The sequence below is a fragment of the Amblyomma maculatum genome, unplaced genomic scaffold, assembly GCF_055883805.1.
Source record: "Amblyomma maculatum isolate TAMU_Amacu unplaced genomic scaffold, ASM5588380v1 scaffold_13, whole genome shotgun sequence".
NCBI classification, from domain to species: Eukaryota; Metazoa; Arthropoda; class Arachnida; order Ixodida; family Ixodidae; genus Amblyomma; species Amblyomma maculatum.
In genome coordinates, this window is record NW_028146738.1 from 12,318,658 (window position 1) to 12,336,389 (window position 17,732).

The window sequence follows — 17,732 nt, forward strand, 5'->3', positions numbered from 1 at the left end:
TGATGCATTGCAAAGGCAGCCAGGCACCTTTTACTGGAAACATTGTCAGCAGTTATTTAGGTGCCACACACAGCTGCCAAAACACAAGATGACATGCAAGGCAGATTCAAGAGCAACCTGAGCTGCGGCAATACGGTGCCAGTTGTGGAATGCCACCTCGAATGCACCTTTCTAAACAATACATAGCCTGGGGCCGTATCCAAGGGAGGTTCCTTTTGGGAACCGTTTTCTTTCATGATGACGTCAGTTTGATGTCACCGAGACCGCGGGTTCGACTTTGGGAGGAGGGTGGGAAAGGCGACGACCAATCAGCGGGAGCACCAAATCTCGGGCGTGTATGCGGCGAGTATGTGGCTTTTTCTTACACCGAATATGCCTATCGGGTTGGTGTCAAACAAGAAATAAATCTCATAATTACGTAGTAAATCAAATTAGATAATAGTAGACTGAAATATTGGTGCAAAACTTCCTGTTAACAACTGCCACAGCGTTTTCTTGGTGCACAAGTACCTTTTTTCGCAGCTAGATGGTGTTGCACGCACATTTGTCTTCTTTCTCGTGCACAGTGAAAATTTTGCTTGAATTGAATAAGTTCTCTGTTTTCACAAAGTGGAAGCTATTCGAACAGCACGGTCTACAACACCCATAGTGATGCGTAGCCTCCAAATCACGCTAGCTCTATGACTGAGGAGATGCTGTCACCATTGCGGCGCACAAGTGACATCATACGGGGGGCACCACGCCAGCACAACCGCCTACCTGTCTTGGGGGGCTGCGTCCTCAGCTTTGCCAGCCACTCAAGCATTGTCAGTGCATGTGAAAATTTCGTGAATGGCTGTTAGTATGATGAGAATGCAGCCGATGACACTGGGAATTTGGCCACATTCCAGACATTGGTCAGTCTTCTCTGTGGTGGCTAGAAGGGGGAGGGGACGCCAACAACGGATGGAAGCTGCTCCTCCATTTCAAGCCGGGCGTGTGTGGCGCTGTTGGCCGTGGTGCAATGCATGGTACACGCCACTCGTCTTGAACCACGGTACTTGAGCATACGCATGCCTGCCGCTCATGCAGCACGCGGCCTTTCAGTGATGTCGCAGGTAATGGTTTAGCTCATTAAACGCTAGTCGAATTTGAATTCGACTGTTGTGCCCAAGGATGAGGGATCGCAACCCGACCGCGGTGGCCGCTTTTCGATGGAGGCGAAATGCAAGGCGCCCGTGTGCTGTGCGATGTTAGTACAAGTTAAAGAACTCCAGGTGGTCGAAATTCCGATGTCCTGCACTGCGGTGTCTCTCATAGCCCGAGTAATTTTGGCACATGAAACCCGACAAGCAAAACCATCAAAATCGATTTATTGGTACTCCAATACTTCTGGTGCCGCGAGCATCAGCGTATCTATATAAAGCTTTATTTGCGAATGTTTTCAGTTTCAGGAATTGAAGGGTCTGAATGATTCTCGTCTGGTCAAGATAGTGCATGTCGAAAGCAGGAGACAGACCAAACGAATAAGGATGGAAAGAAGTTTCTGCTCCGTGCGGTCGCATTTTCTTTTTCAACGATGTTGTTTATTGCCCCAGGGCATAAAAGAGTATGTAAGAAGAAAATTAAAAAGGAGTATTAAACGAAAGAAAAAAGGTTGGCTGTTCTTTGGTCGATGTTTTCCACCTCCTTCAGTTTCAAAAATAGGAAGCATCAGCATTACTCCTAAAATTTGTGATTGGGGTTCCAAACAAGAAAACAAAGCATATCAAAAATTTATTGTACATCGTAGTAATAGCAATGTACTGCACATCATACCATTCAGGGTAATTCAGATTAAAAGATACATTTACACAGGCTTCTGTGTAATTAGAAAGAAAAAAAGGCGCAAAAGCTACGGTGCTTTAAGAACGTGCCTGCTCTTCCGGTTGAGTACCGGGCTAATAAAAAGGCCTGGATCACATTGGAAATTTTTCGCGGCTGGATACAAAAAGTAGACCGACAGTTTTCTGCGAAGAACCGCAAGGTGTTAATTGTCCTTGACAACTGTAGTGCACATAACAGTGCCACCGGACTGAACAACATTGAAGTTGTTTTTTTGCCGCCCAACACTACATCGGCCCTCCAACCGATGGACCAAGGTATAATTCAGTATGGGAAGAATAAATACCGCAGGCGCGTGCTGGAATGCATGCTACTGTGCAATGAAGTCTGTAAGCAGTACGACGTGGATCTTGTGAGCGCGGTCAACATTCTTGCCTACGTTTGGAAGAACACGCCTGCGCACGTCATCGCTAACTGTTTTCAACACAGTGGCTCGTTTTGCCTGAGCCGTGCAATGACACAGTGGCAGAAGTGTCGCCAGACGACAATGCAGATGACTGCCCGGACTTCGGAGGTGTGCTGCCGGATGCGGTGACACTCGCCGATTACATCAGCATTGATGATGGCGTTGCTACAGCCGGCTCGTTGAGGAAGAAATTGTCCGGGACGTACTGCACGGCGAAGATTCGGAGGAGGAAGAGGGGCTACGAGAGGAGCAGCCTCGGCCCCCTCGCACTGTGAAGGAAGCAGCAGAGGCCCTCGTTGTGTTAGAGGAATTTTGTTGGGGCACTGCAGATGGCATGCGTGCTGCTGAGCACCTGGAAGGACTGAGGAAAATAGTATCCGCGCGGGTTTCTGCGGGAAAGCAGACAAGCATCCGTGATTACTTTAAGTAATAAAGGTATGTTTAGATAAAATCGTGCATGTTTTTTTTTTTTTTTTTTGTTCTCTCGATAATTCTGACATTCGGTTAATTCGGACATATCTTACGGTCCCTAGAAGTCCGATTTAACGAGCTTTTACTGTATTTTAACCACTGTCCTCTTGTACGCAAGGCAGATGATGTTCTACCTCTATGCCGTTGCTGCTTCTCCACGGTATTCAGCCCCAATTTCGGGCCAAGTAGTGAGCCACGGGCTGACCTTGCTGGATAGGCAGACACTCGTGTCAGCATTGCCCATGCTAGACAAAGATAGCCCAGCTGTCATTATGCATGTAATTTAACAAGGTTGTTTGCTGAGCTAGTTGGAATGGCATCATAACCTTTGTAAGTGCAGAGGCAGATATACACTAGAGGAGTGGGCGGGACAAATGCTACTTGCAACTGTGCTTATTTGAACCTTCCTGTTCGGAGACCAGTCTTCCTGCGCAGATGCAATAGCATCGACCAGCGCTACGTAATCATCAAAGATAAGACAATCATCATCTAATGAAAGGGTAGATGCCACGTGTGCGTGCCGCTAAATAGACAATGGGGAGCGTGTCCGGACCGCTAACTTCCTTTGCACTTAAGGGGGAACCCTGGTCTTAAGACAATATTTTTTATTTACTGGTAGATTTTGATGAAAGTTGTACCATTTATGCAGCTTTTTGTGCTGATTTCAAATATGCACATTAATTTTATGTAAGCAATTTAATTCTGAAGATATTGAGCACTTTATTTTCTTTGTTTGGAGGTGAGCCGTCAATAAAACTACAGGAGTTATAATAAAAACTGACATATCAAATCAATTTAGAACACATAGAGAATGCAAAAATCAAGATTCAATGTCCTGTTTCCATTTTAACCAAAGTTACAGCTTGTCAAAGTTCGTTCAGAGACCAAAAAGCCACCTTGACACTCCAGAAAACATGAAATTTTTAAAAACTTTCCTCATTAAATACCACAAATTCATTTATATTTTTGCACTGTACATGAGTCTACCTTTCTGGTGCAAAAGCAATTACAGCAATATCATAAGTAGAACCAGAGTTATCGCACCCCCAAACATGTACTGTCCTCAATATTTTGATTTTGAGAAATTGAGGAAAAACGTGTTGATAAATTTCCGAAGCACTAAAGCTAACAGTAACTTATTAAAGTGGGTTCTGACCAGCTTCTGATGCCAATGCATCATTTACCATCGATATAATTCGCCCTCAAAGAATGAAATTTCCGGCGAACGGAACGCATGGTGCGGAGGCCGCCACCAAGACGAGTGCGTTTGCATCGTGACCTCCGTAAAAGTTGGTGCCAAGTTCTGGCGCGCGATCGCCATTCTCACGTTCATGCAGTAAACGCAGTCGGCCTGCAACTAGTGATAAGCGACCGTTGCTCGTCTTGCACTGCGTAGCATTCAGAAGAAAGTTTATTTCGACAAGATTTGGGATTCCGCACAATCTTCTCTATGTTCCGCGTGTCGCGGGACGCTGCTTCGCGACTGCTGCTGCGGCTGGTCGCGGCACTGCCTCACAGGGCGATCTATCCCGGCGTTGAAAGCTGCACTTGCTCATCTGCACCCTCACGGTTCCGTACGCGGCAGATCGTGCCGCTCCTGGCTGTCGCACTGAGCACGATCGGCTATGCTACGCCGTTACCAGGCCATCGCAGATAACCAGATGCGGCGATGCAGCGCCCCCGGCGCGTTTATCTCCTCTCGCGACTTTTTTTTTAGGCTAATAACGAAGCGTGAATCTCAATATTGTGCGCTAGGCAGACTAGGCCTAAAGGAGAGACCTTTTGAAAATGGCGGCGGACCGCTAGCAGTTGACGCCGCCAGCCAACCAAAGCTCGCCTTTTGCTCACGTGCGGTGGGCGGTGGACTCGCCTATGGTCACTAACCGAGATATAGGAATGGCCTGAATCGCGATCTTTCGAACGACACCAAGATTATGCCCGCGGATAGCGTATTTCTTGAACTGCGGGAGATCGAAATTCGGCGCAGTTTGACCTCAGTGGCTACCCTCAGAATCTGAGGGTGGCCACACCCTCAGATTCTCATCTTTGGAACGCTGTAACACGCAAATTAGGCGATATTTTTCAACAAAACTTCGGAGATAGCTGCGAAAAGATTCCAGAATCGCGAAAATGATAAGATTGAAAATCCGATTTTCTGACCGATTTTCGGCTGCAAAGACCCAGGTCCCCCCTTAAACAGCAACTTTTTCTGCAGCACTGTCAGTGACGTATCACTGATGCACTTTTCGCCCAAGCCTTGAACAAGCGAGGCTTCCAATATTCCTCATTCAAGCTCTTTTTTTTGCCTCGTCCCACGATAGTAGTTTTGTGCAGTGCAGGGGAGCAGCCTGAGCACTTTTCACAGTGGAGCTTCCAGTCCTCGCTTTATCACTGTGGAGTTTTGCGAATGGAACGGCAAGTGACTCTGGACCTCGGCATGTATCCCCGGCATACATGATCGCACGAGCGCAAGCTGTGTCCAGTTCCTGCAACAGCAGATCGTCAAAATGAGTTAAGAATATCTCTCATAAAACTGGGGCGACACACAAGCCAATGCAGACACCCTTGCGTTATCTGCATTTGCTCGTGTGTCGCCTCAGTTTCATGTGAGATATACTTGGGTCATTTTTACCGTCTGCTGTTGCAGGAGCTTGACGCAGCTCATTCGAGTGTAGTTAGTCTGCTGCTACGTTGACGACTTTAAGGTAGACTTTCATTTATCATACACTTCTCAGCTAAGAGCTACAGCAGACAAGATCTTACAGTCCTTTAGCAATTGTTCTGAGCAGTTGTGCTTTACTGTGGAAATTCCAAAAGGCAAAGCCCTTTCAATTTTAGACCTACAGATTACTTTTAGGCGCGACAGTCATGGGAATACAGTTAAACCTCTATGTAATGAACCTCCATGTAGCGAATTCCTCGATATTACGAAGTTTTTCAATTCCCCAACGCTGCCCCCATTGAAGTGCATGTATTTGAAAACTCCATGTAACGAACACGTCGGCGCGGTTCCCCTTGATATAACAAACTCGCGGCGCCGGCGGCCTCTTAGCTAGTGTTGAGTCACTGGAAATTTGGCACAACTCCGCAAAATTCAGGACTATAAAACACGAACTGGAGTGAGAGGAATGCCTACTATAGCAACGAGCGACCGCAGTTGATCCAGAGCTTCGCGTTCCAGCACCAACACTGCATCTGCTTGGCAGATGCAGCAGTCTCCGCTGCTTTTGCTGTCGGAACATGACAGTTCATACTTGAAAGGGGCAAAAATAACAGAAAAAAGATGCGGGACGAGCAGCGCGCATCCATCGCTGCCACGCTGTTGCTCGTGGGCAGGAACGGCAGAGCGCATTGGCGACGCGAGATAGAGTTGGTTTCCTGGGGCAACGATGGTAGGCAAGCGCGCGCGCGATGGCAGCGGCGCCAACGCGTGCTCTCTCCCCTAGACTGATTCCTTCTCCACCTCCTTTTCCCGCTCCTTCGTAGATTGTGTCGCGCAAGCCGCAGAGGAGATGGAGGCTAGCGCGATTGTGGAACATTTCACCGCTTCCATGACTTCGAATAATTCTGATTTACTGTAAACACTTTCAGGGTGGTTTCCCTTACATCAGTTCATAATCTGGTTTTCGTTCTACATTCTCCTTTTCGGTATTCACACAAAAACTGCATGTAGAGAAAACCTGGATGTAACGAAAAGTTGCGGACATTTTAATTTTGTTATAACCCGGTTTAGCTGTACATGCCGAGGGGACATTCTGGACCTCGGCATGTGCAGTTAAACCCGTACATGCCGAGGTCCAGAAAGTAACTTTTTCCATTCCATTCGCTACTCTCCAAGGTGATAAAAAGCGAGGCCTGGTGGCTTCTTGCTTGAAGTCAGCATTGTCAAAGCCTTGTGAACACATGATAGCTGTTTTGTTTGTCACACAGTTTGAGAAACTGAGCAGATCTGACCACGCGAAGGCCCTGGTGCAGGTGGTAGCAGAATCGCTTTTAAAGAAAACCAATTGCCTTTATTCTGATCCTGGCACGTCGGAACATCAGCTAGGGAAAAATAATAAGTATGAGGTTATGCCCTACCAGCAGAATATCGCATAATCTTAAGAGGATTGCCTCGAAGTATGACGTGTAGTTTTCTGTGCCATGCAAGCTCTCACAGCTGTACAGGCTTGTAGAAGGGCCACGCCACCGAGATGATTGCGAAAAACGGCATCAAAGAGTATATGTTGCCTACCGCACAGGTGTCTTCTACCCGATACCACTGAGCTATCGGCCAGTCTGGCCGATGTATTAATGAACGCCTCAGGAGCATGAACGTTCCTTGCCAGCAGGCAGTGGCTCAAACTTGTCACTGCACTGTGAAATGTGCTTAGGTTGCTCCCCTGCACTGCACAAAATTGCTATAGTAGGACGAGGCAAAAAGAGAAATATTGGAAGCCTAGCTTATAGGGAACCTGTGCTGCCCAGGGGGCGCTTCTAAAATCTGACACTCAGCGCCTCCTGGTTTCAAAATGAGCAAGCGTATAGTAGGACGGAGCACGGCACTCCTCGTGCCGTGGCAGCACCCATCGGCGGATTGTGAGCTTTCTATTTCCTGCATAATGCTTTTATCGCAGATTTAATGTTCTGAAGAACTTGGAGTTTCCTTTTTGGTTGGCTTAAAGGCACAATCTGACCATTTTAGCGGCCTCCTGCCAAGAGTCACACTGCTGCTGCATTATCGAAGCTGTATCGTCACTATGCGCAGGTTTGAAACGGTTCTCGTGGGTTCAGTTCTTCCTTCTTTTTTTTTGCTGTGGGGCGCTTGCAAAGTAGAGTATGTGTGCACCGTGAATTACATGCACACTTTCTAGCAGTTAATATTCACCTGCGATGAGGCATCGCTAGTAGAGGGTAAATATATCAAAGCAAAATGGAATGACCTCCCTACCATATTAACATTCGGTAGAATTTGAGAATACTGTGTGCGTTAAGCGCATTGAACACGTGCAGTACTTACCTACTATCTTTTCGAAGAAGAGTGATGATTCAACTAGCTTCATGATGAAAAACTTGTAGACTAAAATGATGCCTCCTGTGTCGCGAAATATAATGCGCCGCTTTTAGGGCGACATTATTGAACTCATCTGCAGGAACAAAAATCGGGAGTCTCGTTTCGACACTTACTTGTTCACAATAACGAACGGTAGCAGTTGCAAGCGAATGACACCGAGGTCCACTGTGAAGCATGCATCTAAAATTCTCACACTGCTAGCACTGTAAATAGTTAAGTGGCCGCAATTGTCCTGTTGATAAATGTTGGGCGGAAATCGGTGCTCTACAATGTGAGACCGTGGTGGAAAGATGCCATACCTTAAATCCCTTTAGTCTAAACCCGCGCGCTCTATCTTAAAAGTCAAGAATGAACAGCATCGAAGGTGATTATCGCTGATTATAATACAAAAAAAAAATACCAGTCCGTTCTTGAAGTAACAAAGTTGCTATGCTTTGTTCCTAGCACAAAATGAAAATTGCAGCAGGCACCATTTAAAGGTGTGATGTGTGTGATTATACGTTGATGTATACTCCCCTTCTGCCCTTCTCACCCTTCCCCCCAACCACCCTGTGCGCCGACTGCGACTAGAGATCGGCGTATCTATACTATTTTGTGCCTAAATAAAAGATTCGAGCAATCATGGTCAGTTAGCAGCATAGGTGCCTTACATAAATAATTCATTGTGAAGCAGCATGATTGTACAGCGTGATATTTACAATAGGCAAGTATTTCTGGATTAAGAATGAAGAATGTCTACCTATTGATTTGTACGTGTGCTAAAACAAATATTGCACGATTTTTTTTTTTCGGTGATACGTCAGCCAGCAGTCTAAAATATCCAACTTAAAAAGAAAAAGCGCTTTCTGTGAAGCAGTACTCTTTTATTCAAAGCAAACAACGAACAAATTAATTCTGTAATTGTTTCCATTTGCAGCTAATTTACTGAACCATTGAAAAATTGAAGGGTCACTAGGTGAGTCGCGCTGGTTTAATGCAGGAAGAAGTCTGAAAGCATGCCGGTTAGGGCATTACCCAACTTTTTGTAATTCCGAAAAATTACTGCGTATTCGGATAGGTTAACTCTCCCAGCTTGTCAGCTATATGACCACAATATGGATATCAGGATTCCACTACATTCGCCCGTTGTTTAAGTTGCAGTTCATCTTGCAATGGCCCCAATCACGCCCAGTTCTAAAGATGCCCTTCACAACACGTTCTCATCAGGTTGCGCAAATGATAAAAGCGAATAAACAGAACTTTATACAGTAAAAGCTCGTTAATTCGACATCGACGGGACCGTGAAAAATTGTCTAATCCGACTATCGAATTATCGAATGAAAAGAAAAAAAGAAAAACGAAATGAGCCCCTGAATGACATACCTTTATTTGGTAAACAAGTTAGTTATCACCATCTGTTTTTTCGGGCGAATTTGACCAGCGACATTAGCGCTAACCGCTGCCAGATGCTCCGAGGCATGCGCACCATTGGTAATCTGTTCGCAGAATTCTTCCCGAACGGACAGCGCTTCTGCAGCTTCTTTAACCGTGCGCTTCGACGGCGGGGGCAGCTGTTCACAATCATCTTCTGATGAATCGTCGTTGTTGGTACTTTTAACTTCCTGAATTATGTCGTCCTCAGTCAGCTGTCCGGCGACTGCGACGCCATCATCGATGGTGATGTAATCAGCAAGCCGCTGTCCGCAGTCTTTTCCTTTTAGCATTGAAGCTTTCACTGTTGAACGCCTCCAAGATGCTCTTTTCATTTTTTATATACGTGGCCAAGGTTGTCCTCTTCACTCCATACTTGTTCATCACGTCTTGGCGTGAAACACCCTCCTTGATTGCCTTCAATATTTGCACTTTTGTGGACAGGTCCTTCGCTTTATACTTTGGCTGCTTTGCTGGTGTCGCTATCGCAGCAGCACTCAGCGTCAAGATGCGCAGGCACAGCACTCTATACACACACGCAGCACAGTAAACACGTAGGCGAAGCGTGACCGTAGATGCAAAAAGCACATGGCGACGACACATGCTGAGGCGAAGCTCGACGACTCCACTGCACGAAGGTAGGGCTAGAAATGAACCAACTTCCGGCTGACCTCGCTCCCCTCGCTTCATTCTGCTGATGGCGATGACAGTGCGGATGGCGAACACGGCCTTTTTTTTTTTCAGCTTCACACTAGCGCCGTTCTTGGCCATGTTTTTTTTTTTTACCCCATCCGCAGTGAAATGCAAAATGGCGCTCTACGGGGCTATGGAGCTATTTCCTACCTAGATAGTGGCGTGACGGCCACTAGGCGGCGCTGGCTGTACGCAGAAAACTCCAGTGCAGGTTTCCTATTCACGGCTTGGATGAAAAGTGTGTCAGCAATACGTGAGTGACATTGCTGCAAAAAGAGGTGCTGCTTATGTGCACAGGAAGTTAGCGGTTTGGTCACTCTTCCCATTGTCTATTTAGTGGCACGCACATGTGGCATCTACCTCTTGAATAGATAGTCGTCTTATCTTTAAGTGTGTTGCACTGCTCGATGCTGTTGTATCTGCACAGGCAGACTGGTCTCCAGACAGGAAGGTTCCTCTAAACACAATTGCAAGTAGCGTTTATCCCATCCACTTCTCTCGTGTATGTCTGCCTCTACGCTTCCAAAAGGTACGACACCGTGCATATACTGCTGCGATTGTCGTCACATTTCCCTGTTCCCATGCACTCTACATCGGCCAGCAGTCGGGCAGTGGGGGTGTAGTCTATAGTGCGCATTTCAATATATGCTCTGTGCAGTAAAACGAGCCTGTACAAGCCAGCATCGAAGTTTCATTCCGTTGAAGGCACAGCAATATTTACTTCATTGTATTGAAGCTAAACACATACATGTTGTTCTTGTGGACATAGGTTTTGGAGACTAAGATGCTTTGTTAGATGTTTATGGCATTTGAGTTTGTTAAAGGTCTACAGAAATGGGTCACCAAGAAGGGTAATCAACGCCATAACACGGATAGACATTGAGCCACTCATCATTCTGCCACAAACATTTTCGATCTAGCTTCTGCAACACCAGAGATATCGGCGATTAAAAATGACCCTTACAATTTTCCCCCTCAACTGGTATGCCTAAGGGAGTCATAAAAAAATAAAAAATACAAGCAAGTTCAAAGCTCTGCCCAGAAATACGTCACTTCGACGAACTTACGGTTGCCACGCGCTCGCTGGCGTACTCTCGTCAACCTGTCCTTGCTCGCACACACCTGGGAAGTTTGCCAGTTCACGCAGTGACGGTTAGTGTAACCGCAGTTACGCGAACCCACGGTTAGCCCATGTACATGGCAGACCAAACCATGGTTACACCACTGACCGCATTTATCGCAAACTGAGCTTGGCGACCTCGGTTTGCGTCATTAACCGAGGTTATGGCAGCGTCTGTTCACGGAGGCTACTTCTCAGCACCCAAGTGCGCGAAATGTACGAGCAAATCTGTTTCACAAAGTTATTTATTTGCCCACTGTACCACGTTTAGAGATCGATGTATAGAATATGGTGCCACCTGACATCTTCGATTACGGCCGACAGCGCAGGGACTGTGTACTGAAGCCTTGTCTTGCCTGCAGTATCGTTTGAGCGGCTTGTTGCTGAGCAGAACGTCACAAAATGCGCGGCCTTAGTTATGAAAGTACACGAGTTTGCAACACAGCACGGGATGCCGCGAGCAGGCTTAGGTACGTTACACAATTACCACGGGGGTGGGGCGCATGAGCACGGTGAACGGCGGCGCCGTGCGTGACTGTCCCTAGTCGTCGCTAGGTCTACATTGTTTCGCTTTGAAGCCGTGGCGGTCAGCGCTTTGGAACTGATCAACGCTGTCGTAAATCGTCTACTTATAAAACTGCCTTATTGTGAATCCTATCCTGCCATAGTAAAATAATCATAGGATTAACTCTGGCGACGCATTAATCGCAGAGCTAGTACGAGCAGATCCGATGAGCTGAAATGCACCAGCGGCAGCTGGCTTAAGCAGAAACTTGCTTATATCACGGCTATCGCTCTTACCAGCAATTTGCTGCTGTGTAAAAACAGCCTGCACAGAGTTCGAGCAGCGCACGAGCTGACGACTTTCGCAGTTACCGGAAGTGTGTCCACGACGTCATGGCTACAGTGGCCGTAGCGAATGGCAGCTTCTAGCAAGCCTTACCAGTCAACTCACCCGTGCTGTCACAGTTTAAGGAAATAGTTCCATGCGACACCGCCAAGCGACAACCTCTCTGCCCGCAAATTTCAAAAAACGCTGTTTTTAAAAATTTATAATAACTTGCTGGCTTTGCTCCAAAGAGTTATACTTTGGGTTAATGCTCAAAAGGATTCGTTCTATACACTGAACACATTTATCAGTGGCTTCTTGGTGACTGTTTCTGTGGACCTTTAAATGGAGCTGTAACTATATCTTGGAGTGCCGTAGTTAGCTCCTGAATGATACCGGTTGTGGGAAACTTGGAGGTTGGGGGTTTAAGGAAAGACACGGGTCTTAGAGCTCGAAAAATTGACGGAAAATCTTTTTTTTTTATGTTATTTTTGAAATCTGCAGCTAATTATTCACCAGTCTACAAACTTTCACACTGCTACGTTCAATATTTTTCACGTAAGGCTAATTAACGCCATCGGTATCGACAGAATATGAGCCGAAATTGACACCAAAACGGCACTTTTGACTCTGCGCTACCAGGGCCATCTTAGTCTCGTCCGGAAGAGGAGTTTTTGCACTTCAGTTTCCCGCCACCGACGTCTTCGTCCAACCATTGGTTACAGAAAAAAAATGCGCCAAAAAAAAGGTCAGACACGCAATCCCGATTGTTGCTCGGAGCACGTGACACGATGGCACTACGCTATTGGCTGAATCTTTCTCTGTTGTCTGCAAGATGCGCTTGGCCGCGGCAGCAACTGCAGCCCTAGTGCCATTTTGTTTTTGAGTTGGGGCCAGAGGTTTAACGATGAATTGACGAAGTTTCGTGCCAGACACCAGTTTGGAAAGAAGCTGAAGCGTTTGTTAAGTGAGAACTTCCAAAAACGCACCGTAGCATCCCAGGATGCCCTGATGGACCAGCCTCACGCATCCTGTGACGGGAGCAGCGACGCTACCATGCCAGGCCTAGGCCTAGCATCGGCGGAACCTGACAGCGGCCATGAACACCACAACACTGCATTTCTGCAGCCTTGGAAGGCTGCAGAATACCAGCAAAAAATTGCAGACAAGCTTAAGAAGCTGTCATCGATGGCAGCAACAGACAGAAAGAAAGAACTTCTTGCCGACAGCGACGACGCTGCGGTCCGACCACACAGCGGGACTTCGTTCACCACCTTGGGCCTGAATTCTCTGAAAGCTTTGCTCCAGTCTGTGAAGTGCAAATCGTGCTCCGGGGGTGTGCAAATACGCAATGATGAACGTGAATATGGACTTGCTGTGAAGTTGCACATTGTGTGTGACAATTGCAGCGAGACTGCGCCAGCGTGGAGTTCGCCGTGCGTCGAAGGGACTCAAAAGGTGAATCCCTTCACTGTGAACGTTCTCTCTGCGCGTGCCATGCTTGCAACTGGTAATCTCCAAACGGCCTTCAACGATGTGGTTTCGGTGACGAATATCAGCCACCAGAGTCTGCACACGAAAAAGTTAATGCCTGCTGCTGATCGAGCGGCCTGGAAACACACCAATGAGTGCGCGCAGTCGGTTCGCGATCTCTACTCCGAACTAAACGTTGATAATCCCGGCAACATCGCCATTTCTTACTATGGTTCCTGGATGACACGCGGACATTCATCCCACATCGGCGTCGGTGTAGTAATTGAACTGTTCAGTGGCTTGATACTTGATTATGTTGTGTTGAGTAATTTCTGTGCCGGGTGCAAGTTGGGTCTAAAGGAAGATGACCCTTCGTATGAAACATGGGCAGCCAGCCATGTATGCCAAAAAAACAACGAAAAAGGCAGGAGAAATGGAAGTGGAGGCCACCTTGATATACTGTTCAGCAGGTCCCTCAAGCGCCACCAACTGCGGTACACTACAGTGCTGTGTGATGGTGACAGCAAGACATACCTCGTCTTGGAGCAAGAAAAAGGTGTATGGATATACAGTCGAACTCGGATATATCGAACTCGAAAGGGGATCGTGAAATAGTCCGATATATCGATAATTCTAATACAGAAATCTGCTTGTAACGGCACTTACGCAAGAAAACGATACTGTATTTGTCGCATAATGAACTCACCCTCCACTTTTGCGCCCAGAATTTTGAAAAAAAAAAAACGTTAAGGCCAGCTCGCTCACATGCAAGCGATTAGCGATCTCAGCGGCGAGTGGCAGCGACAGAGCGAAAAATTTCCAACTTGTTGGAACTGCGTCCCTCTCGCTGCTCGAGCCACCGCGGCAGCTCAAAACAAGGTTTTTGTGTTGCGGCAGCAGAAATTGCGAGCGTTTTCGTTTCCATGTCGATGGCGCGCGCCACTTCGTTTTGGTCGTCTCATCCACAGCTCATTTCTTGGCAGCGTGCCAAAATGCTGCGCAGCAATAACGTCACGGCGCATTTATCTTTTGATAGCTCCTGCGGTGGTGGGGAGTGAACTTGGCAGAGTGCCCATGATGGCTTGATTGCACAAGCCTGGTTCGATTATCACGCCGCACTTGGGGCAAATCATGATCGCAGCTGACCACATGCTTTTGTTGATTCATACATGCAAGGATAAATGACTCCCGCAAAAAAAAAAAGAAAAACTTGCTTCTTAACGTCTGCAGCCACCATATTTTACGCTAGCTGCGCGTACAGCACATCGGCAAACTGACAGGAGACCTCATCAGTAGGCTGACCTCCTATTATGGATGGGCCCTAATGACACACAAGAGACATTGATGCCATGCACAGGGCAGTAATGGCCACATATCATATCACATCCATTGATGCAAAGTCTCAACACAGTTTTTGCCCATCAGGGCCTAGCTCCTAGCGCAAGCAAAGTTCAGCAAAGTCTAGGGCTGAGCCAGTGCCTAAGCATCCCAGAAACCTGCCTCCCCAAGTTTTCGAGGCCCTGCTTCCCATCTATCAGCGGTTATCAGACAAGAAGCTGCTTGAGAGATGCCTGCACGGCAAAACTCAGAACAACAATGAAAGCTTCTATTCAATGATATGGGCTCTGGCACCTAAGGCGTCCAATGCCTCGCTGTTTGCTGTAGAACCTGCTGTAGCCAAAGCCGTAATAAAATTCAACGCAGGTAGCTCAAATTCATCAGCAGCCATACTCAGTGAGATGAGTCTAAAACCAAGCATGCAAAGCGAAAAGTGCATGTTAGAGAAGGACTTGCGCAGAAGCAGGGAATCTGCACGCAGGCGGGCAAAATCTAAGAATGTGCAAAAAGCCCTACGAAAGCACCATATTCATGGCAAAACCCAGTCAGAATATATGCCAGGAGCATATTAGTCATTTTGAAATGAAATTTGCACATATTTTTCACATTCCCTCATTAAATTTGTTTTGTTTGTTTTTTGTCATTTTCTCAAAATTGTGTTTATCGTTGATGTTCAAAGCTTGCTCAAGTCATTCTCGGCACCTAGGACAGCTAGAGCTACAATTCTTTTTGCAGTGTGCAGCTGAAAGCACGGGGCAAGCAATGCTGGGAATAGTTTTTATTTTCACCTTCAAATTTTTTTTTCCTCTTAATTTTTCACCTCCAGCTGCCATTATGGGAGCACTAAGTTCAGTGAACTGTTAAATCTATATTATTAGATCAGTTTGAAAACTGCTTCCAGTGTTGCATTTATCAGACACTGCAGTATCTATTCTTATATTAAAAATAAATTTCTGATGAGTAATTTTTTTTCATTGTTTGAGCAAACAATGACATGAAATTTCTTAATATCTCTGGAATCGATTGGCCGACAAGAAAAATAATTGCATATTTGAAATAAGCAAGAAAACCTGGACAAGTATGTGCAGTTTCATTAAAATTGATCTGTAAATAAAAACAATGTCTCTAAGATCCATATCCCCCCTTAAGTATACTGGGAATTTGTCAAGGTTGGAGAATGTTTCATTTCTTTTACTTTCCAGGGGCAGTGACCTTAAACAGACCTCTGATCACCATCCTGGAGCAGCTTGGCGTGCCTACAGACACATTCCTCCGGCTGCAGCAGGATATGATACTCGAATTCACTCATGCACTAGCCCACGAGTCCAGTGCGGGGTTCCTTCCGGTCACTTTTTCTCGCTGTCTACCGAAATGCAGTGGGTGAGTTCACTGGCTTTGTCACAGCAGTGCGTCAATGTGACAGTCGAGTGACAGTGCAAAAATTGGTACTGGTTCGTGGTATAAGAACCACACTGCTTCAGATCACAAGACTGTGCACTCATGAATGGGGGGGGGCAACTGCAATGCTTTGCAAATAAGCCCTAGTGAATATGAAAGTTTGAAACTTGCATATGCAGAAAGTTTGGACACTTGAAACAATAAAAGTGTGACGTGAATTGAGTCTTATAGCAACTGTGGTTTACAAATTACTCGAGATTTTACATATTGCATGTCCCTACCCTGAAACCATGGGCACTGTTGAAAATGACAGGCCAAAGGAGTTAGACAAAAAAAAAAAGAAATGTTATGTGGGGTTTTTATGTCCCGATGCAGCAGAAAAAAAAGAGGCCATGCTACTACCAAGTTTTACCAGTTAGAGTACAATCTTTGTCATGATACATGGCTGATCTTGAGTATTGTGCAAATCAGTGAAATTCCATGGTCAAACTGCACTGTATACTATGTGCTACGGAGGATGTATGAATATTAAATTTTTGGTTGCAAAGTGAATATGAGTAATTAACATTGGTTGCAAATTAAATTGATAAGCCAAGTACCAGGCCATGGGAAGCTTGTACTCATTGAATCGGAGCACAGGGGATCGAACCCAGCACCTTCAGCATGCCTGTAGTACAACTAGGCCACCGCTGCAACCTCACATTTCCACAAGAGACTCTGAAGAGTACAAGATATTGTAAATTTTCTTTTCACCCATTGTTAGTGTACGTAGTATGCCACATTTGTAATGTTTACTAGAAATCATATGCGAGGGGGGGGAATCATAGTATTTAGAGTAATATAAATTGTTTTGTAGATGATATAGCCTTCTTGCAATGTAATTACTTTTTTTTTACTGTCCTTTGGATTGCAACTGCGTTCAATGGAAGCAAAATCCACATCACTGTTTAACTTCGTTCTCTCGGGACAAAGAAACCTAGTGCTTTTGTGATGCATTGCAAAGGCAGCCAGGCACCTTTTACTGGAAACATTGTCAGCAGTTATTTAGGTGCCACACACAGCTGCCAAAACACAAGATGACATGCAAGGCAGATTCAAGAGCAACCTGAGCTGCGGCAATACGGTGCCAGTTGTGGAATGCCACCTCGAATGCACCTTTCTAAACAATACATAGCCTGGGGCCGTATCCAAGGGAGGTTCCTTTTGGGAACCGTTTTCTTTCATGATGACGTCAGTTTGATGTCACCGAGACCGCGGGTTCGACTTTGGGAGGAGGGTGGGAAAGGCGACGACCAATCAGCGTGAGCACCAAATCTCGGGCGTGTATGCGGCGAGTATGTGGCTTTTTCTTACACCGAATATGCCTATCGGGTTGGTGTCAAACAAGAAATAAATCTCATAATTACGTAGTAAATCAAATTAGATAATAGTAGACTGAAATATTGGTGCAAAACTTCCTGTTAACAACTGCCACAGCGTTTTCTTGGTGCACAAGTACCTTTTTTCGCAGCTAGATGGTGTTGCACGCACATTTGTCTTCTTTCTCGTGCACAGTGAAAATTTTGCTTGAATTGAATAAGTTCTCTGTTTTCACAAAGTGGAAACTCTTCGAACAGCACGGTCTACAACACCCATAGTGATGCGTAGCCTCCAAATCACGCTAGCTCTATGACTGAGG

General features: G+C 46.1%; 1 protein-coding gene across 1 annotated transcript in view; it reads left to right on the top strand.

Moving 5' to 3' along the window:
• The window catches only part of LOC146172210 (uncharacterized), a 144,725-nt gene that overhangs the window by 100,934 nt on the left and 26,059 nt on the right, over window positions 1-17,732 (top strand). Inside the window, exon 6 of the mRNA XM_084585979.1 lies at window positions 15,859-16,036. Within this exon, the coding sequence (XP_084442105.1) occupies window positions 15,859-15,867 (9 nt within the window). The 3' untranslated portion in view covers window positions 15,868-16,036. The remainder of the gene's footprint in view (window positions 1-15,858; window positions 16,037-17,732) is intronic.